Source organism: Camarhynchus parvulus, chromosome 3, assembly GCF_901933205.1.
Source record: "Camarhynchus parvulus chromosome 3, STF_HiC, whole genome shotgun sequence".
Lineage (NCBI taxonomy): Eukaryota > Metazoa > Chordata > Aves > Passeriformes > Thraupidae > Camarhynchus > Camarhynchus parvulus.
In genome coordinates, this window is record NC_044573.1 from 51,484,659 (window position 1) to 51,507,343 (window position 22,685).

At 38.6% G+C, this 22,685-nt stretch overlaps 1 protein-coding gene across 1 annotated transcript in view; it reads left to right on the forward strand.

The window, feature by feature from the left end:
* The window catches only part of AIG1 (androgen induced 1), a 123,462-nt gene that overhangs the window by 18,117 nt on the left and 82,660 nt on the right, over positions 1–22,685 (forward strand). The window contains exon 2 of the mRNA XM_030945455.1: positions 18,137–18,292. Within this exon, the coding sequence (XP_030801315.1) occupies positions 18,137–18,292 (156 nt within the window). The remainder of the gene's footprint in view (positions 1–18,136; positions 18,293–22,685) is intronic.

Below are 22,685 nucleotides of genomic sequence, written 5' to 3' on the forward strand. Positions count from 1 at the left end.
GAAGAAATTAATAGAAGAAAAACAAACCAGCAGCTTAATTTTCCCTGACAGCATGTAGAAGAATCCTTTATGGCCCTTCAGTGTGGCATATTTGAAAGTCCTTCATGTAGACTTTTCCTATGCTTTCATTCTCCAAATGCTTAGAAAAATAAGCTTTTTTCAGAAACTCTGCTGCAGTTAAAATTCAGTAACCACCAGCAGTAGTAGAGTAGTCATGATTTAACCCTGGCCTGCAACAGAGCACCATATGCAGCCCTTGCTCATCCCCCTGTGGTGGGATGGGAGTGAGAATCAGGAGAGGAAAAGGGAGAAAACCCATGGGTTGAGGTAAAGGCAGTTCAATAGGAAAAGAAAAGCCATGCACACAAGCAAAGGAAAACGAGTTTGTTTGCCACTTTGCCTGGGCAGGCAGGTGTTCAGCCATCTTCAGGAAAGTAGGGCTCTGTCACACATCACGGTTACTCTGGAAGACAGATGCTATCACTCCAAACATACCCCTCTTCCTTCTTTTTCCTGCCACTTTATGTAAGGAACATGATACCATATGCTGTGGAATATCCCTTTGGTCTCTTGGGATCAGCTGTCCCAGCTGTGTCTCCTCTCGACTTCTTGTTCACCCCCAGCTTCCTCACTGGTGGGGCAGTGTGAAAGGCAGAAAAAGCCTGGACTTGGTGCAAACACTGCTCAGCAATAATATAAACATTTATTTTCAACAATTTTCAGCACTAATCTAAAACATAGTCCCATATGAGCTACTCTGAAGGAAATTTACTTATCCCACCATATTCAGCACAAAGAGAAAGCTCAGAGAACAGGGTCAAATAAAGGAGAAGGACACCCCCCCCAAACAGGACCTGTAATGAGAATGGTTGAATCTTGTTTGTGGAGGATATGTAGGCTATATAGAACTGAACTTCTTGTAGGGGGAAAGGTAGCAACAGTTGTCCTACTGCAGACTCTTTGTTCTTGTTCTCTCTTTTAGCTGAATTTATCTCTGCAGGCTGAAATAAATGTAATTATGGTGCCTTAAACAGGCATTAAGGTTCAGGGTTCTAGCTCCTGTTTTCAGGATCAATGGTGAGGAATGGCAGACTCCTTTTGAGGAGTGTACATGTCCAAGGTATTACACTGGAAGACTCCAGTGTCCCAAGACAAACTTTCGGTTTCAGCAATGGAGAAAATAACTTTGGTTACATCTGTATCTTGCCTCTTAACATTTTAACTGACAGAGCACTCAACTAAGTGAAAAGAGAATTTCATCCTAGTTTGTTATTGTCTTGTCTATATTGCACACAGATACGAGCAAACACCTATGGGAATTCAAATCCTTAAATTATTCTCCCAATTGATAAGCACTTTCATAACATACCATTAGCTCTTGGAAAGACTACCTGCAAAACTTTAATAAACTTTTTCAAGAAATTACATTAGTGCTGCATTTCATATGCAACTTGCCTGGCTGATGCTGAAGTGATAACTCTTTTATCAACATTGTGCATCTTGGTTAAAAGCTGAATTGGTGTTAAGTTTGCTGCTGACACCAGCAAGGTGGATCCAGGATCTATAATGAAGACCTCACCAATGAATGGATAGCATCCCTTTAATGTAAACCAGAAATTTGACACGGTATTAGTAAGAATTCTTTGTATGATTGAAAAACAATGGACTGTAAAATCACATAGAAAAGACTAAGCTATTTGTTTCAATGTCTTTCGGTTTCATGGAGATAGAAACAGATTTTGAACAGTCACTATAGACTTAAAAGGCAGTACTGGTATGTGTGTATGTAAAAACTTCCTGACCTGTTTAGACAGAAAATGGCAATGAAAGAATCAGTAAGGTACATGCCTAAACATGCAGAGATAACTCTTCTTTATTCTAGTGGATGAGTTGAACCTGTCAAGTGCAGATGTTGCAATTGCAGAACGATTTCCAGATTTACATGGGTGACAACTTGGATAGGGTTTGAATTTTTTTGATTGTTTCTATATAAGCATATAAAATAGCAACCAGGTGCTACTGAGTACTTCTTAGTTAATGATAGCCTAGTATACAACTTTACACTCAAATCTTTTGTTGGTCTGTATCCCCTGACTCTTTTTTTTTGCCCTCTGAGTAACGTGTTTGAAGTCTTACCAGTGTTGGTTCACCAGCATTCTCATGTGAAGCTTAAACCTGTAATGACCATAGGAAAATTCCTTCAGTAGATTGTGAGAATAGTTCAGAAGTGTTTAAAATGTTGTGATCAGCTGGAGTCATTCAAGAGATATGTGAATTTCACAAACAATGAAGAGATTTCACAATCCTTGATGCAGCTAAACACTTTCCTTACATGAAGCCCCAGACGTAATGTAACCATAGGATCACTGAAGTTGGAAGGTAAGCTATGAGGTCATCTAGTCCAATCCCTTAGTCAGATCATATTCAACACTGACCGAGATTGCCTAGGACTTCATCCACCTCAGTTCTGACTTGTAAGTTGGAAACCTCCACTCTTTCTACAGTTACACATCCTTCTCTTTCTGTTGTGTTGTACAGAACTGCTCGATCGCATTGTCTGCTAAGGATCTTACTGGTGATGATCCTGTTTGCTGGATGTGTGATAGTGTAACACGCTCATAATCCATCATGTATCCTAGTACAGCATATTTTCAGGTACTTTTATAAGCATGTACTACACATCTAGATTTTTCAAGTATTCCTGTTAAATCTAGATGGAGACTGTGCTATTGAAGTTTTTAACAGGAACCACACCGCAGAACTATTTAAAGGTAATCGTTAAAGACCAGAGTTAGAGTTTCCTTCAGTATTAATTGCTTTTTTGACAACACTGCTCTCCTCTGCAGATACAGAGAAAGTATTTCTTGTTATTCATTAGGTTAGTTCAGTAACTATTTCATTCACACAGAATGAAGAGAAATCAATTCAGTGAGAAACCAGCTGGGAGTTAGAAAGTAAGAAAACTGGTTTTCCTCCTACTCACCTGCGAATAACAATGAGGTGTGGGAGGATAATATCTACTACCTCTAAAATCTTGTAGAGCATAGTGAAAAGAAATACTAAATCTGTTTTTACTTACTACAGAAAATACATAGTTTCTTTAGTATGTCATTTAAATACATAATGTGTTATTTTAAGTTTTTCTTTGCATTTGCAACACATCTGAAGTTAAGATCATTTATTTAGTTCAGAACTGTTCAGAATTCTGCTTGGAGATATTTAGCATATTCCAGCCTATCACCAGTCATGATACTTATCTAACAGAAATAAAATAAATGCACCATTTTAGTTATGGTTTTCTAGCACAACAAAAAATAAGGAGTATAGCAAAAACCAAGATTTCAATTTTTTTAGGGAAAGTGATTGCCATTGTGTTACTTGGCTTTGGCCCCTACAAGTCTGGTTACCTTCCCGAAGTCTGGAGTCCTTTTTTCTGCCTGGGGTTGACTAGGCGGTTGTGTTCAGTGTCACATTTTTGTAATGCTCACATGGCATCAATGCCTTAGGCCTTATTTCTCTGCAGTTTCCTTCACCAGAAGCTTTATCCCAAAATGGCAAGTAGTGCAAAATGTAGCAGTCTGCTTACTAAGTATATCTTACCACAAAGAAATGGCTTTTTTTTTTTTGTTCTGTCCAGCTACAGTAGTGTTTCCTGTATTTTTTTCAAGCTGAATTTAAAGCGCTGGTTTGGGTTACAAAACAGTAAATTGCTGTGGATTTGTCTGCTTTGCTCTTGGTTGCTCTTCCTGTGCTATTATGCAACAGTGCAGTTAACAGATGTACTGTTTTGCTTTCTTATGAAATAGCCACTGATAGGGAACATCTCTGTTGTAAATCTTACTCCTCTTTTTGATCTAAATAAATATTATGACCTATGAAATAATTATATATGAAAAATCTCTTTTATTAGTTCTTTAAAAAGATTACCATTAATAAGAGCAAAGAAATTAAAATTGGGGAAGCAGACTTAATTGTTTTTGAGGTTTTATTAAATATAGTTAGCAATTTATTGGTCTCTGCTTCATGATTTTCTGTTGGTTTTTAAAAAATCATAGCTCAAGAGAAATATTACAATGTATGGATGTTTACACTCAGTTTACACTGCTGAGTAATGTGCATTGATATCGTTTAGGCTGGTTTATGACAGTTCCATGTAAAGCGTCCTTTCCATATGACATTTAGAATAATTTAAATAAGAGCTGCATAAGAAATAAACAGATAATCTCTTTGATCAGTTTCAAGTTTCGTCAAAAGATGATAATGGTCTGATAACACCAAAGAGGAAGTCCTATCTGAAGCTGGCTGTCATTGTATTTAGCAGCAAAATAATTTCTAATTTACTGAGGGCTATTAAGGGAAAGCAAGCCTAGAACTGAAGTACATGAGATCCTTTCAGGTTCCTTCTCTGATTTCTTGAGTTGTTTAGAGAGGCAAGAGTCCCTCTAATACTTTCTCCATCTTCAGTCTGAAAACCTGGGAAGTGGTAATGACAAAAAACAAAATAAGGGTAGGAAAATTTCTGGAGAGAAGCAATCATAATGCCATAGTAATACTGTGATATGCAGATTGATTAATTTTTTTTCAGCTATATACATTTAAAATATGGACATCATGATATGATAGTTATCCTTTTACCATACAAGGTCAATAAACACTTGGTTAAAATATGACCATATCTGCTGTAGATATTTTGTGCTTATTTTTCAAATTGACTATGGATTAATGTGCTGACCTTGGCATTAATACAGGTGTTGTAATTATAGACAGGAAATTCCTGAAGTAGTAGTTTTATATTAATTATAATACTACCTTATTTCAATACTATATAATGTTTTGCTTTTAGATGAAGTACATGTTTTGACTATGTTCATAGCTGGATAAACCCTGCTTCTTGAGAAGAAAACCCTTTGCAGGGAAGCACAATGTGCTTTTACTTCCCTGCATGTATGCAAGTTGATGATTGAATGTCAAGCATTTTATAAATCAAACCAGTATTTAAATTGTATTTTCCTCTGAAAGATAATACAATTTCATATAAAGGCAAGCTGTGGTATTCTAACTTGGAGTCCATGTGCATTTTCTGGGTTATTGTTTTGTTTCAGTGTTTTCCACTCAAAAGAAGATGTTTGCCTACCTGCATTCAATTTGCCATACTTGTAGGTGCTATTACCTTTGTTTTTTTTAGTTATTTATTTTGTATATTTTGGAAGCAGATACAAGCAATGCCTGCAGTGAGTCAAACAAAATTTCATGGTTCTGATAAGAACTATCACTGTGTTGTAACTGCTACTACACCAAGGACTCGGTTCCTTGAAATGTAATACTAATTTTGATCACACTGTGGCTGCACACATGTTCCCTAAACACATAAGGAAAACAATTTATCAGAGCACTAATTCCAGCAGAGTAAGTTAACACACATCTGTGTGGATGCTGTGGGAGATTACTGCTGAATGGTATCTCATACTGAAGGTCATCAGTTAGATTTTCTGGTAAAGTGTTACTCTTCCTGAGTTGGCATCAGAACTAGTAATCAATAATTGCAGATAACCAACAGGAGTTAAAAAAAATAAAATTGTATGATCTATATAGTCATTTCACAGTTGTCTGCTTCTAAAAACCTTTTTGAAGTAGATAGAAGACATTGCTGGAGCTGTAATGGAGTGGACTTTTGCAGTCAATAGGCTAGGCACCCAGCCAGTTTGCAATTCAGTGAGACACAGTACATTATCTGTTTTGACAGTCTTCATGGCTAAATAGTCTGGCTCTTGTAATACCTAACTGTGTTTATAAATAGAAATAAAGAAGTAAAATGGCTGATCTTGACAGCAAACTTTGGATATGACCAGAGTTCACACATGCTGCTTCCCTTCAGTGGAGTGGGAAGAACAAAGTAAACTGATTGAGTTAACTCAAGAACTTGAGAAACATCTTCAGCATGTGTTTTCCTTGAGGTTTCAGTAATGTAGGAAGAAATGTGATATTTATGAGCTCTGCAGTGAGACTTCTCAAATATATTGGTTTTTGCCCCAAGAAAACAATTACTTTAGTGGCAGGATGGTAGACAGCATTCACAAAGAGCTGTACTTAGAGTAGTGGCTGTCCAGTTTGCATGTTGTGTGGAGAAGGATGGGACAGGAGGAAGTAGTCCTTGTTTCTAATTCCTATTTCTTGCTCCAGATAAAGTGTTTTAGCAGATAGTTTTTATAGTGAAATACAGGCACAGGGCTGAAACCTCAGTATAATTCCAAAGACATCTCTCCTACACTAGCACAACTTATTAGGAAAGGTGAGCATAATACTCTTTGGCATTGTCAGTAATAGATATCTTCTTAAAGACAGGAATTATTCTTTAAGCTCAATTTGGTTGAAATGGGTGTAGAAGGTGCATCTGTTAGCAAGTAATATACTCTTAAACTGCATAAAAGTTAATACCAAGAATTTGTCTTTTCTTTCCACCATATGTTACAGCAATAAGTCCCAAAAGTTAAAAGCTGGACTCGTAAAGCCCTTCTTGGGTCTCAAGCTGTGAGTGCTCGCCTCACACAAGAAATTGACTGAGGTCACTTAAATTCTGCATGTATGTGCCTTGCAGAAGAGGTTGGGATTCCAGACATACTTCTTTACCTTACTATATGCAGTTCATTTTTGCTTTATTTTCATCTCACTTTATGGTCTGCTCCTTGGAAATTAGTGTTGTGTGAGAGCTGTGCTTTCCACTTTAGCCAGATATCTAAAAGCCCTGTGCAGTGTTGCACCTGAACCTCCTAGTGGGTACAGGCATAATCCAAACCCAGCTGTGCTGAGTGTAAACAGAACAGCCCCTTGTGGTGCTGAAAGTCCAGGTGGACTCAGCTCAGCTCCGCATTGAGTAGTTGGCCTTGATTTCATGGCATGGGGGTGGAAGGATCCAATGCCCTGGTCAGGCTGTTTCATATAAAATTTGTAACATGTCTCTGAGCCAAGATTCTTGGCTGATTCAAAGCTAGAGGTTGAATGTGACTCTCTGTTAGTCAGAAGTGGATGTCTCAAGAGGGGCATGCTGATAGGGGCTGCTCAGCAGGGAACTCCGGTGGGAAGTTTCTTGTTGAGTGGTTACAGATCGCCTGGACTGGAGAGATTCTTGTTCTGTTGCAGGGGTGTCTGGGCCTGGTGCTGCAATGGGCTACTGCCAGATTATAAACAAATGGGCATGACCTAAAAGCCTCCAACGTTTGTAAATGTTATCTGGGTAACCAGCTGGTTTTTTGTATTGTGAAGAACAGGGCAGAATACTGTAAAGTATGTATTTACCAAGTGTTTTGGGAAAAGAGTATGTATTCTACAAGTTGGAATTAGAGGTACCTTACATAAAATCAGACAGTAATACCAGATACATTTACTTGGACCAATGTTCTTATACTCTAGGATTCTGTTTTAAATCTGTGTGGCATTTCATTGTGGCCAGTTTATGTGGTGGTAGACTCATTTTCTTAAGAAACTGTTCTGATTCATGTTACACACACATTGATTTACATGTTAGCTAACAATCTTGTGTTGCTGTTGTCACTGTTGTGACAGTAAGGCCAGTTTCTGACCAAGTGATGAGAGGAGTCTCCATCACAAGTATCCTTGTAGCAGCATTTTCAGCTTGTTTGGATGAGAACCCCCCAAACTCTGGTTTGCTTCAGCTGGCCTGCAGCCCCTTGTCAACGTTCCAGTGTAGGCATGATGAGTTTCTAGTTAAAATCATCTCATCTATGTGCAAAAAGTTATTTATCTCAATAGATAAATAGCGTCCATTAGTTCACCATTTACATCATATGAGCAAAGCAGGACCCACCTGGGTTGTTCCCAGGGCTGCTGGGAACTCCCTGCCTCCCCAGTCTCTGACACACAGTTGACTATCTTGTTAACATGTACTGGGACTGCCTGTGGAGTTCTTTTATCGATGTCTCAGACCTCTGGTGGAGCTGGGACTGCCCGGGGCGGGTTCCAGTAGCTATCAATCAATTATCTCATCTGTACAGAAACTAGCTGGGGAGTTCCCGGGACTGCCCAGGGAGTTCCTCTGGTGACTCAGCACGCCCAGCATGTGCAGGGGCACAGCCCTTGTCCCCAGCTGCATTACAATTACAGCTGCTGTGCTAATTCCGAGTGCACGTGCATGTACCCGCCTGGGGCATGGAGGCAGCAGTGTTGGGAGCACCAAGAGTTTTGCCGTGGCCAGTTGATGCTCGGGCATTTCCTGGTGTGTCCTGCTCCGCTGACTAGTAGGCTGTATTCTTTGGTAGGAACAGATACCTTTTATTTTTTTTTTCATGCCAGACTGCCGTGTTTACAAGCTACTACAAAGTGCTTTTCCTGCCATGGAAAATCAAAAGCACCTTGTTCATTGTTACCAGAACTACACTTCAGCAAAGGTCTCCTTACTGGAGTGATTTGCTACTTTCTTACCTGCTACAGCAGGTGTTGTTTGAGCCTTCTGTTTCTTTGAGAAGAAAGGGCAGCCTATTGTTGAACACAAGTTCAAAGTGCTTACTGACTGAAAAATACATTCATTGCTGATGGAGAATATCTAAATCTCATGAGTTTGGAACCTGGTTTGATGTCAGGTAGTTGTCATAAAGTGGCTTCCCCTAATATGTAAGGGCATGTAAATTTAATCTTCCATATAGTTAATCTCTTTTTTCTTTTGCAAATGAAATGAAAAGTAGTGAGTAAGCCAGAAGTACAGTAAACAGATATGTCTGAAAGGTTAGTTTGGAAACTCAAGAAACAGTTAAAGTTGGTTACAGTAAGAAAGAGTGGGACAGGTTTGAGCTGTGTCTGTTCATGAGCAAATAAGGCAAGATATGGTTCCATGCTGTTTTCTTTTACAGACCACGCTCTCCAAAGACAGTCTCCAGGTAGCAGATGAGGTTGTTTTGCTTCTTCTACTCTTTGATCTGTCCTACAGGGTTGCTGAGAAGCCAAGTGTACACCACGTTGACATTGCAGCACATCAAACTTACTCATACAGAGCAAAACAAGGGGAAAAATTAAAAATGCATATTTACCACTAGGGTTGTTGAAAATCAGTATTTGCTGTATGAAATATGACGTAAGAGCAGTGAAGCTGGGAGTAGTATAATGGACAAGACGATCTCCAAAGGTATTGGAGACCTTGGTAACTCTTGTTTGTTGGCAAAATAGATCAGCTGGTCAAAAATATAGTATCTAACTGTTAAAGACATAGTACACTAAAGAAGGTCTGTGAAAACTCTGATCACTGTGATAAGAGGAGAAATATTTGGATTTACCCTATTAGTACATGCATACAGAAATATGGCTGCAGTTGGAAGGAATGAAATGTGTGTGCATTGGAAATGGCTGTTTCTATAAGAGTGAGTGTAGGTGCGTGGAAAATAACCTTGATACAAGTCTGGAGAACTGCCTAGGGGTCAGGACACCTGAGTTCACCCCTGGGGTGCCTTCCTGCCTTGGCCAGCTGATTTCCTCCTGCCTTGCTTTCACCAACAACAATCAGGAAATAAATCCTTCATTTCCTCTGAGATTGATTCATGAGAAAGACAATGAAAGCAGGCAAGTGTTATCATCTGTGGTTGGAATGCCACACACCTAGTGAACACTTAACCCCCATTTGTATTTTTAATTTAAATGCAGTTAGTTTATATCAGGGGTTTTCCCATGGTTTCTTTAGAGATGTGAGATAATGAGATATTTTTTTTCTCCCAAAATGCAACTCTTTAGAACAGTGTCTTGCTTGAAGTGCTGTGTAAAGAATAGTCTTGTTTATGAGGACGGTATAACATGTTAGATCACCTTTCATTGAACCACGTGCTTTATAATTACGTACAAAATTATGTCCTGTCTTTTCTTCAAGTGGAGCTTGAGTAGCAGTATCCTTTGCTGTGGTCTAAATTGCAGAAAATCCTTATCTTAATAATAACGTTATTTATGAATATACTTAACCTGTCATAAGTTATACTTCAGCTGCTGCAGCAGTGTGCAAAGGAAGAATATGAGCAAAAGCTGAAGATGAGCCTGATCAGAGATTTGAGCTGTTTTCCACAATATGGGGTTGCAACTGACTTATTTGTGTATTGTTGAATGAGTGACAAAGTGGGATAAAGCCCTCAGTGTCTCCTTCCCTTACCTTCTCTGGAGAGAAGGAGAATTGCCCAACTTAGATGCATATCATGTAAAAGCCTGTCTTTCTGGCCGGGTGTGTGGAGTCATTCATTACTATTTTCACAGTGCTCAGGAAACAGACCTTTAAAACCTTTTATTTCCTAAGCTAGAGCAGGACAGCACTGAGGTTGCTGTGTCTCAGAAGATTGTAGTGACTTTCTCACTTGCATTTCCAGCTCTGTCCCCATGTTGCTGTGATACATTTGTAATGGCCTTATCTAAATTCAGGAGTTTAGAAGGCAGCTATTGCCTTATTCATTAAAAAGAGTAGAATTTAAAAGCAAAATCCCTTACTCTTTGATCAGTCAAAATTGCTTCCCTGCAATGTTATTCAAACTGTATTTCTAAACATGAAAAATTTGATGCAAGGCAGAAGTTTCTGGGGTTTTGAGCAAACCATTTTTTAAATAAAGTTTTGCACTTAATAAAATGCAGTTTCTTTTTGGGGGTAGTTCATTTGCAAACTGCTTGGAGCTTTCCAGCCATGGGAAACCCTATCCTAAAGCTCATTTTAGCACAGACAGCTGTAGAACAAGTCTTACCTTCTTAGCTAGCTGTCCCAAACATTGTTTAGAGAGCTGCTTTTCCTGCCTTAACTGCAAGGGCACTACTGCAGAGAGTGTACCAATCATGCTAAAATGTGTAAAATGATCATTTATGCCAAAATAATGACATAACCTTCTGAGCAGTGTATAATCCTAATAAGATTAAGCTTTACCAAAGAAAAACATAAAATATATAACTTAATAAAATCATAATCTATCCTGAATAAACTGTATTATACATGTTTGCTGAATGGATTATATAAATTTAATGAAATTACACTGTCTTATAAGCAGGATACGATAAGTAGTAATGGCAGCTTTCCTATAGACAATGTAAGCGAGCAAGGAAGATGGAGGATTATTAGAAAATGAGTTTTGGCAAAACAATTAAAAAGATAAAGATAAAAATAGAATATTAATTTCTTAAGTACTGCAACAATGAGCTTCATGCTTCTTTGAGTGTATTAGCCAAGATCAAAGTAAGATGTATGAACATCTAAGAAGACTGACATGGTGTTGGAGAGGAATGACACAGCTGATATAGTTGCAAAGGATTTGAGAAAATGTAGTACTTTCTCAGCATCTGTTCAAATTTTTATTCATATTTCTTTAGTACATTGTCCATTCCATCTCTTCATTGGATATGTGGCAGTGGATTGCAGGCTGTTAGCACTTCTGAGCCAGATGGCATACACTCTGTCATGCTGAGATCATGTTAGAAATGTCATCTATGCAACTCAGCTGAGATAAAGTAGCACTTTAAAATGAATTCCTCAGTTGTCCACTATGGATTTTTTTTTTTTTGCTGGTGGTATTGCACCCATGTGAAAAGAATAAAGATGCTTCTGTTGCTGTCAAAGACTATAACATTTCCCAATTTTTTTGCTAGTGTACCGAATTTCGGTTTAATTTGCTGTAGTAAGGAATATTTGTCCTTACAGAAGTACTTAAAGTATTATAAAAACTGCTTTAAAACTATGTTAGCACAAATACATTATTTCTCCAAGAACTGTGCTGCACATTTTTCGAAATTTTACGAGACGGTCAAGAATCATGCTAAAACTGAATGGTCTAAGTTAACCTTTCCAGGAAGAGTAGCAGAGTAAGGGATTTTCCTGGGTTAAGAGGAAGGAAGATGAAAAGAGAAAGGAAGAACCTGTTGAGTTGCTTTATTGTCTGTCCAGATTAAAACACATCTTGTATTTCAACAGACATAATTTTAAAAGGCATCTCTTGTCATGGAAACACAAGATCTTGTTATCTTACACAGCTTGGTCCCCATTCCACACCTTCATAATAGGTGCTTAAGCACTAGGAGTTGAACAGTGTCCTACCTATAAAAACTAGACCCAACAGTCAAACAATTTTTTCTTTCATGCATATTCATTTCTTAGTAGATTTTATTCTTTTGTATATCTCTATAATCTCAGTGGTTTAAAACCCCATCCATGGTTATATTTGGACGATGCTGGTGGGCTTCAAAAAAAGAGACCACAGGAGGTTATGTAGAATGTAAAAGATTATAGTTAAAGGAGTCCCTGAGCTTACATAATGTGGTAAGGGATTAGGCATGTTTTATAAGCTGATTCATATCTTATGACTAAACTATGAAAATGAAGTTAAATTTCCTACTAAGGACTAGTCTTCATATGCAACATGCTGGATACAAGAGCCATCCCCCCCCCCGAAGGCTGCAAAGGGAGACATGAGTCATTAGCTTGGATGAGGACAGTGCTGGACATTTATAAGGCTGTCCCTTTATCCAGTTACTGAGGTTCTAATGTCTCTTCTGATAGAAGTGTCATGTTTTACTAGTGTAGTTTTTAGTTCTAATTTGTGTAAGTAAAACAGAAAGGAGGGATAGGAGAAATACTTACTTCAAGGTTCCTAACCAGTAAACAGCTCAAAGAAGAATAGATGGCATTTGCGTTAACTATTCCTTTGGCTTACTCTGTTTTCGTTGCCTTGTCTGTTACTTTTCTTCTCTATGTGATATATTTGTTTTCTGAGACTACTGGCTTTTGATGGGCCAGGGGCTCATCCTTTTCCGTGTTGAAGTGACCTATGATGTTAAAACCTGCTTAAGAAACAAAGCAACCTAAAACAACCACAGCACTTGCAGCTGGTATGTAAAAAGATGCAATATAAGCGTGCCTGTTTGCCTCAGCTTACTGTCAATGAATCTTCTGGGGTGATGCTTCTTTTTTACTTCTGACCTTTGAAATACAAGTATTTTTCCCTATTCCTTGCACAGAAATAATGATTCTGAGTAGCACACAGTGCTTTTTCATGGTTCTTGCACCCTAATTAATTGTAGGTTTAGTGGTTAGATGTATTTTAGTATTTAAGTATTTTAGTATTTAAAAGGCTCTTGGTTCTTCCATTTTTTTCTTTATGTCTCTCATTTGTCTTTATACACAAAGATCTACCTTTTTCTTATCTGAAGTCTGTGGCATCTCTGATACAAAGATTACATGTTGTAATGTTGTCCAGCTTCTGCTTGCTCTCATAACTGACAAAGATACAGCAAGAAGAGGAGAAGTGAGAAGAATAAAGCAGTGTGCCTGTGGGTAGTGGTGGAATGGTAATGGACAAGAACAATCAGTAGTTCCATGCAATCAAGAACAGTAACATTTATTAAGCAGTTACAACCCATAACTTCATTTGAAGCATTTTCTATTAAAAATACCTTGTTATTCTCCATCTCTCATCCTGGACTAACTCTGTATGTTGCAACTACAGATAACCGAGCTGTTGTTAAGGATGCAGGCTGTCCACAGGTGCCTGCAAACAGCCCAGTACTCAACACCACTTGAAACAGTCATCTTAATTGCTGAAGCATAGTGCATTTGTTATAGTAAGTGACGGTGTCTAGAGGCTGGAGAAATTAAAGCTAAGGTGACAGTGAGCAGTATTAGATACTCCAAGGTTATAAATAATTTTCTGTTGTTTGAAGAGGAAAATCAGACCATGTTCTTCATTTGTCAGATTGTAAAATCTGAAATACATGAAAAACTACAACTTTCAGCAATTTGATTTTGCATGCTGTTAGAGCTGAACTTTCGTCTTGTGGAAATACAACATGTGTCTCAAGCCTGAGTGGTTTGATGGGTCAGGTTATGTCTGTCCCCCCCACCTGTGAGCTGGTGGCCTGTCCCCAAGGAGGTGCCTGATGCCCTGAGGCTGGGACTGACCCTGTGCCACTGGCTGCCCTGCTCCTGGCTGGGGATGGGAGGGGCCCTGACTGCCCCCTGTCACTCCCTGCCCTCATGGATCAGTAAGGCTTCCCTGACACCCTTCTGTGAATTAGTCATCTTATCATGTGGGTTATGTTTGGTAGTGCTTTTCTGTTATTTCTTGTGGATTTTGTGAGTGTTGCTGCCATGTTATATTCTGGCAGTGCTGTCTATTTGCCTGCCTAGACTGAAGCCTTATTTCAACGAGGGTCACATGAAGTGGTGTTAATCTCGAAAATGATAACTTTTTTTAAGGACAGTGATTTTTCATAATCATAGGTAGGTAGAGGAATAATTACCCTTGAATGGTATTAGTGCTTGCAGAGACTTTTCCAGTTCTGCCCTGAGCTCTAAGGAGTGCTTCTGATGATGAGAGTGAACTTGAAAGAGAATGAAATTACAGATTCAGTGAATTTAATGAGGGATTTTCTGCCTTGTTAAGACTAGTAACAGAATTTTCATAATCTCAAGAGATCTTGTCCACACCACAGAGCTTCATGGCATGGAGGAGAAAGGAGTCTCCATGCCCTGGAAATAGATTTATGAGGAAATAAATTTGACTCTTAAGAAGTCAAATTAGGGGTAGTATGAGGAGGTCATTAGCTGCAATCCTTGTGAAAAAACTGTCCTACTGAAGCAAGTTTTTATTTTCTTTTAGTAGATAGAAACATACAATTAGTTTATTCCATGTAGTTCAACACATCTCACTGTTTGAGAAGGTTTCTGCTTGGTTTCATCTTATGTTTATAGCTGTTTTTCTCCTGCAGCAACTTAACAAATGTTTTCTCTGCTCTAAGTTTTGTTTCCTGACATCCTTTACATGGCCATTGTTATTACCTGTCCTTACATTATCACAGTTTAAAGGTACTGTAGTATCAACTCTAGTGGCAGTGGCCCCTTCAGGCTTCTAGGAGAAAAAGGATCAGCAGTATTTTATACCTGTTCAGTTATTTTCTTGGGATTGCATACTCTGCTCATAAGTTTCTGCTTCTATCTATACTATCTATCTATACTGTTACATGGTATAGGGAAGCTCTGTCTGTTTTCTGTCAAATTTGTTGTTTTCTAAATCACTGTTTTCCTTCAAGCTCTAGTTAGAGGCAAAACTGGAAAGTATTTCCTCTGAAATGCTGTTCTTGCTTACATTTCCAAGGGGAAAAAAAAGCCAGCTGTTTAACAGCTTGAGGATGTTTCATGTATAGATTTACCACCTGCAAATTTTCAAAATAATAAAAATAAATTTTCATAATAATTTTTTCTTTTCAAATCTGAGGTAACACCAGGGCACCTTGGAGAACGTTGTTTAGAAGGAGTTTCTATTTCCTTGCTGTGCTTTTTTCCTATCTGTTAGACGGCATTCATACCGAGGAGCATGGGCTGAAAAACTTTGTTTCATACCAAAAACCATCAGTAGCTGCATGCTGTGCTTTTCCTATGCCAGACCCACAAAGGATGTAAATTGTTACTGATTCCGTTTAATTAATGTTGCTGAGACTTATGCAGCTCTGGAGATCCTAACTCTAACCCCAGGTGTTGATAGGTGTCGGAAGAGTTTTCTTGTGCATTCTAGAAAGGAAAGGAAGTAGAATGAATGGAGTGACTGTATGTACATTATTTGTATGACTAAGCTGTAACTGTTCCTCCTTGAACATTGTACAAGTTTTTCATTGGCTCTGAATATTCTCAATAAAGATGTAATTTTCTCTTTCCTATATGGATTTTTTATTTGTTAATGTTTTTGTAGAGTAGTCTGCTTCATACCTACCCTCTGAAATCTTTGGGTATTTCCCTTCAGGGGTTGTCACTCCTAATTGGGATTTCATTCCCAATGATATCATTACATTTTCTCTGAAGCTCTGTGTTCATAAGAGGATAATAGGGAGGGAAGTTGCTCTGTTTGTGATTGATTAGTGGATATACAATCTCAATTCCCTTGGAAAGTGGGTGTGTGATTGTTTGAGTCTGTGTTTCTTTGGAGAGGGACCATTTCAGGGAATTGTAGTTAGTGCTGCAAACAATCCATTAGTCACTCTTCCAAACCCTGCCAGCATAATACTGTTCCCTGCAGTACATTATTGAGTGTTTTGTCCAATATTGGTTTGAGTGACTCAAGCCATGAGGCTTCCACCACTTCCTCTGAGAAACTATTTCATGGTCTGACGGAGCTAACTGTTAGGAAATGTTTCCTGGTACTCGGCCTAAACTTTTTAACACCCAGATTGATCTCATTACTGTTAGCTATACTTTTTTCCCATTCCGTCTTGTTTGGCATTCACACTCTTGAGTGAATAGTAGATGGTATCATATCCCCTCATAAGTCAAGCAAATGCATAATTAGTTCTTCTATTTCAGCTCTCCAAATAGGCCATCTGTTTGGTGGAAAACAGGACTGAGTATGGGAAGATTTTTTTTTTCTAGTAAGTGCTTGTTTCAAACAAATAATATGAAAAAGTGCATTAGTAGTTCTTAGTAGCTCTAAGAAGCCCCAACTTACATTTAAAAAGCTTTTCAAAAATTATATGGAAGATTGTAACTTTTCCAAGCAGTCATTTGAAATAGTAATACCTTTTTCTAGTGGAATATACAGCTCTAGCACTAGTAGTCTGTCACATCTCACAGCTTCAGGGAATGTTTTGTAATGTTGCTTCATCTATTTATCAAGCAAATTCTATGCAGCTACAGCCTGGAGAGGAGACAGCAATAGCAACAGCATTGCAAGCAGATCCAGGGGCCATTTAAGTGTTTGTCATTCACAGCTTTACAGCCAGAATTTACAAGTGTTTGGGTCATATAAAGATTATTGAGGAAGGAAGTGTACTTTAATCCATCCAATCATTACATATCTCTGGATTTCTTCCTGGTAGCCAACATCTGTCTGGTATTTCTCTCTGTCCATCCTTCCTTCCTGCCTGCCTGTCTTGCCTTATTGTAGTGTAAATGCTGCAAAGATCGATGCAGACAATAAATTAAATTTTGCAGCATCTGGGTATATGCTATTCTTATTTCTTATGGGCAGTCTTCTGCTTGGTCAGAGACTCCTAGTCAGTGGAACACTCAGTTTTACAGTAAGACTTCTAAACTAGGACTCCATGCTTGCTTTAAAATACACGAAGTATGAATTCTAAGCATATATGTGTTTATGGTTTTTTGACTAATCACTGTCTAATTTGGGAACCAAGCCCATGTTTTGTTAATATTTTACCTGAGATTACCTGATGTGTGTGGGTTTGTGACCTGGGCTTCCAGTTTGGGGAGTAAACAAGCTGCATGCACTTCCTCTGAACTGTACTAGAAAGGATGCGCAAGTCCTCAGGCAAGAGCATTCCTGAGCTAACTTATTACAGTTTTACTAAGCTAATTAAGAGAGAAAAACTCAGTGCTCACATTAAGATTGAGTCAAGTTTGAACCAAATCGGTGGGTTCAGGTGATTAAACTAAAGATTTAATATCACAGATAATCTTATATTGCACACAAATACGTAAGTGCAAAAAGGGAAAAGTTAGGTAAATGACAGTGCCATCAGGAAAAGAAAGTGAATAACTGCTGCAGCTTTCTCATTCTATCATTCACTACCTGAGATGAAGTAGAGATAGATTTGCTGATACCTGGGCCATGTGCTGTGTCTGTCAGGAAGTCTCAGACACTTCCTTTGCCTTTAGGTGGAGTGTCTGGGACAGGCAGAATCTCCAAGAAAGACCTCCTGTCACAAGGGAAGGAAACACTCCTTTCTGTTTCTTTCCCTTCTTCTCACAGGGAGCATTCCTCACTTTTCTGCCTCAGAGGCAGTTGCTTTGGGGATGAGCTGTATGGAGTGACACAGGAAGGGGTGGCTGCAGTTTAGTCCCCAGCAGATGACACATATCTGAGGTGAGGGTGGAAAGCCACCTCTGGAATGGTCGTTCCACTCACATGGATTCCCCCTACAGATGCACCTGCATGCAAAATGCATGCAGGACTTTGAAGCACATGTGACTTTTTTGTGAATAAACTCTACCCATATTTAAGGGACTGATGTATTCCCACTCCCCATGGCAATTCTGTGGCAATACTCCTCATGCATGCCTGTGTCTGACCTGCTCTCTGCCGAAGGGCTGGTCTTCTCTGTTGAAGAGAAGAAGAAATGGGAGAAGGAACACAGAAAGATAAGGATGTGTTCAAGAGTGTGTTTTCCTTCCGTGCAGGTTATCCAGGCTGTCTTTTTTGGGATTTGCGTCTTGACTGACCTGTCCAGTCTTCTCACTAGAGGGAATGACAGTCAAGAGCAAGAGAGGCAACTGAAAAAACTCATTTCCCTCCGTGACTGGATGATGGCTGTTCTAGCTTTCCCTGTGGGAGTGGTAAGTAAAGTGTTAATCTGTGCATGTCTTTGCAAACTGGGTGAACAGCATTACTTACTGAATGTTTTCTTCCTGAAAGGTTTTCCCACCACTATATGAAAAACTACACAGAAAGGGAAAAATGGGAGAGATTATTTTACTACTCTCTTGTTTTTCACAGGTGTAAGAGAACAGAATAGACAGTGTGTTGCTGAAATAATTTTTGGTATAAAAAAGCCATGTTACAGTAGGAGCTTGATTGTACAAGTAATTTTATATGTGTATTGTACCAGCAGCATCTTGAGATTCAATTTGGACTTTTTCTTCTCCACATGTCATCATCAGGAGTAGTGAAAGTGCTGACTGTGGCATGTTTTACACCATAATGACCAGAGGGAATCTGGGCTAAGACAATTTCACATGGGCAAGAAGAAAAGCAGAAGTCCAGGTTGCTCCTTGTTAATTCCACAAGGGATTCAGAGCTGGCAGAATAACTGAGGTAGAAAAAAAGGGTTTTTGTTAGTAATGTTAAAAAGGACACAGAAGGTACGTGAAAATGTGGGATTGACATATCTTTTTTCAAAAGAAAAATATTCTTTGGATCAGATCTTGCTCTGCTGGGACATCACACATCACTTTCAATGGCAAGAGGTGTTCAATGTCTTTACATAGCTAATAAAGCTGCTAAAAAATCCAAAATTTTATGAGTTTTTACATGTGTCATCTATGTCGGTCTAGTTCCAAGCTTAGGCTGCAATGCAAAAATGTGTGAACATTTTGTTAAAGTTATTGCTTTTATTGCAATTCAGGATCAATCTTTAATTCTCTTTTTCTTATTTCATTGTACAGTAGTTCAAAATAAATTCACTAGAAGCACACTTTTTTTCATGGACTATTAGAAAGCTGTATGAGGTCTTTAAAGCTGTACTTTCACAACAGCTGATCACTTTCTGTCAGTTAACAGGAGCTAACATATCAATCTATCACTTATAATTTCATATATTCAGCGATGCTTCATTAGAATTTCATTTCACCATTTATGTGGAATTTCACAATACATGGAGAATGGTTTTGCAAAGTTACAAAAGGCAAAACATATGTGAAACACTGCAGGTACTTCTTTAATAAAAACCCAGCTGGTAGCCTTCCCTTATTATACTTGCTGGGCTGCCTTTTGGGAGCTGCCACAATTCATGTTGGGGTAGCAGACTGCAGTTTTCCAGCAATGGTAGAGGAGATGGGATCAGGTAATACAGCTAGTAGAAAATTTGTCCATAGACACGTTTGCAAATATGCATTTTATGGGTGCAGAGATTTATGTTGCATTTGTGTTTTTAAGGGAGATGGGGAGTTAGAAGTAGTTGTGATTGTGAGTAGCAACAGATGCTTTTCCTACTGTGCTGATAGTAGAAGTGAAAAAGGAGAAAAACTTCCCACTATTTGTCTGTGTTTAAATATTTTAAGTGCATTTTTCACTCTAGAAGTGTACTCCTTCACACGCATCAAAGCACACCCTCCTTGGGTCTCACACCTCTCAGGATTCAGGGATTCTTTCCTGCCACCGTTTTAGCTCCATACTGTTGTCTGTGTGCTCCTCCACTCTAGCAATGCTCCTGACCTTGAAACTTCTCAAGATCTTGGAGAATTTCAGCTTCACTTTGTCTTGGCAATTCTGAGGATTTCTTTTCAGGCGATGTTTCTCAGTACACAAAGACTCCCAGTTAGCCACTGCCTGCACTACAGGTGTTGTTGCAACATTGACAAATTAGCAATTCCCGAGAGATGTGTCACATACCTGGAGATAGCTGCTTTCCCAAGGGTTTCATATAAGAACAACTTGTGTCTTAAACAAACATAGTAAGGAATGGCTATGCTCATTGTACAGATATGCTCCATTTCCAAATGTTATCTTTGTGCACCAAGGGGGAACAATTGTTTACCATTTTACCTCTTACTAAGAAATCCTAAAAAGGTTGTTTTTGTTGTCATTTCTTCTCCTGGCTACTGAGAGAGAAACAGCAGCACCTCATAACTTTACACTGATCTCAGCTCCTTCCTGAAACCTGATCCTCACCAGCAGCAGAGATCTCCCCACACTGCAGCTGCCACTTGCCAAAGCCTGACCAGCGCCTGAGAGACTGCTAGGCACTGCAGGCTCTGCTTTGGTGGGATTACAGATTGGGAGAGTGCAGGGCCCAAAAGTAGCAAACATCTAAGGCAGATGTTGTCATCCAACGAGCTATTTATGTGGAAGAAAATAGTGAAGTTTTGCTGTGATGGAGGTTCTCTTTAGGAGGAAGTTATTAAACACCAGAGTGTCTGCAGAAAAAAAAGTTAAAAGTTCCCTTGTTTCTCATATTCTTTTAACAGCTTCCTCACTCCAGAAAAAAAAGGAAAAAAGAAAAAGAAAATAATTGTAAATGCAAACTTTCTTTTCTTGAGACTCACCAACCTAGCTCTCCATGGAGCTTCTCAGTGGTTTCCAGTAGTGACACAAGGGAACCTTCACACATGAAAACTGGGCAGATGTGAATAAAGTCTTTGTTGGGTTTCTAATGTAACAGTAGTGGTCATGCTTAAGTACTTGTCAGTTACCTTAACATCTAAATTATTTTTATTGCTCAGTGTTTTACACAGGGCATGTTTAGGCAATAATGCAAATACTAGGGGAGCATTTTAAAGTCTAATAACTGCAGCTTTTCAAGAGCAATTCACCACTTTTTTTTTCTGTATTTCCTGCTTACTGGAGCCCTTGAGATGACTTGTTCTGAAAAACGGATGAGAAAAGGGATATCCACTCCCAAGTTAAACAGTGATGTGTGAAAAAAAAATGTAACTAAGTTCTTCATTTTTAAGACTTCCTGAGAAACTAAACATACAAACCATCTGAGAAGCCTGACCACCAGCTTCTTCCCACCTTCCAAAGGAGGGAAGGAACAGCCCAAGGGTAAATAATCTCCTTTTGTGGCTTCACAACAAATCAAATCCTGCAAACAAATCAAAACCTGAAAAATCTGTGCAGCAAATCACATCTCTCCAGTGTTGTGATACACATTGTGTATCTTCAAGGACTCTTACAAAATTGAATTGCCAACCTATATTTCACAGGAGAGTTAAGAAATAAACATGAATGTCTTCTAAGGACATAGTGGCTACTATTTACCTATTGTTGCTTTTTTAAACATGACTCTTCAGAGAATCAAATCAGAAATCAGCAGATTAATTTTCTATGCAGTAAAGCCTTACACCACAAAAAGTCTGTGGGCAACACTTCCTAGCCCTTTTTTAGTTCATTATAAGCCTGCAATACTATTCAAATGCCTAAGAGACTAAGAAGCATCCACTGAAGAAAATTGCTTGCATAGGCATTTTAGAAGTTCATTACCAATTTTCCTCCATAATTACTTGGACTTGCCATCCTTTATCTGTGTAAAGGATATATATATATTGAGAGTAATTTACACTGCTAGAGTGATGTGAGACATGCTTCAAAGTCAGACATTACATCAGTGGTTTAGCTTATTCCTACTTTTTTTCTATTTGTTTGACATAATTAAGTTGCCATGTTTCTATGGTTAATTAGTGTTTTGGTTTTATCAATATGTTTCTTGTAATTTGTACTGAACAAAAGGAAGAAGAGATAAATCAGGCATTTCTAATTGGTTAAGACTTTTTTTATTAAAAATAGAAAGAATAAATATTGATCTTGTTACATATCAAAAGAGAGATTGCTGCCTAGAAAATCACAAACTCTACCACAGACATTTTATATCATGTAGCATCAACAGCTATGTTTGAATCAGAATCTAAACTGACCAGAATTACCTCATTTTTTCTGCTCTACTTTTATGGGTTTAAAAACCTGTGATACAAAGGAGAGAAAATCAGGCATGCTTTATTATTTCATGTTTCTCTGTATAGTAGAGTCAGAGGAAAGCTGATCAGCCTTCTGTAGATCATCAATTATGCTGATCTGTGATCTTATGCCAAGAAAAGATGTGTAGGCATTTGCTGCAGTATCCTAGTTACCTCGTTACTTGACCAGACTATAACATAATTTTATTTCCATAACTGACTCAACCATGCAAAAATCTCTCTTCTAGATTTTACCCTCCTATGTTGTGACAAGATGACTGGTGATGAGATAATTAGTGAGTAGTGGTACAATTGCCCCCTGAAGTGTATTCTCTGAGAGTGGTTTTCCCTGGGCTTTTTCCCCCGCTCCTTGTGATTCCTGTCACTGGTGCTTTTCAAGTCCCTTTGGTGTGCTGTGCTAGCTCTCGATCCCACCTAAAGACAGTACCGTGCCAAGTTGTACCTACTGTGGTCTGCCTTTAACACCACTTTTCTTCTAGATGTAATACCTCTAACTGTTAAAGAAGTTCACAAACAACATATTTATACCCACAGTTAA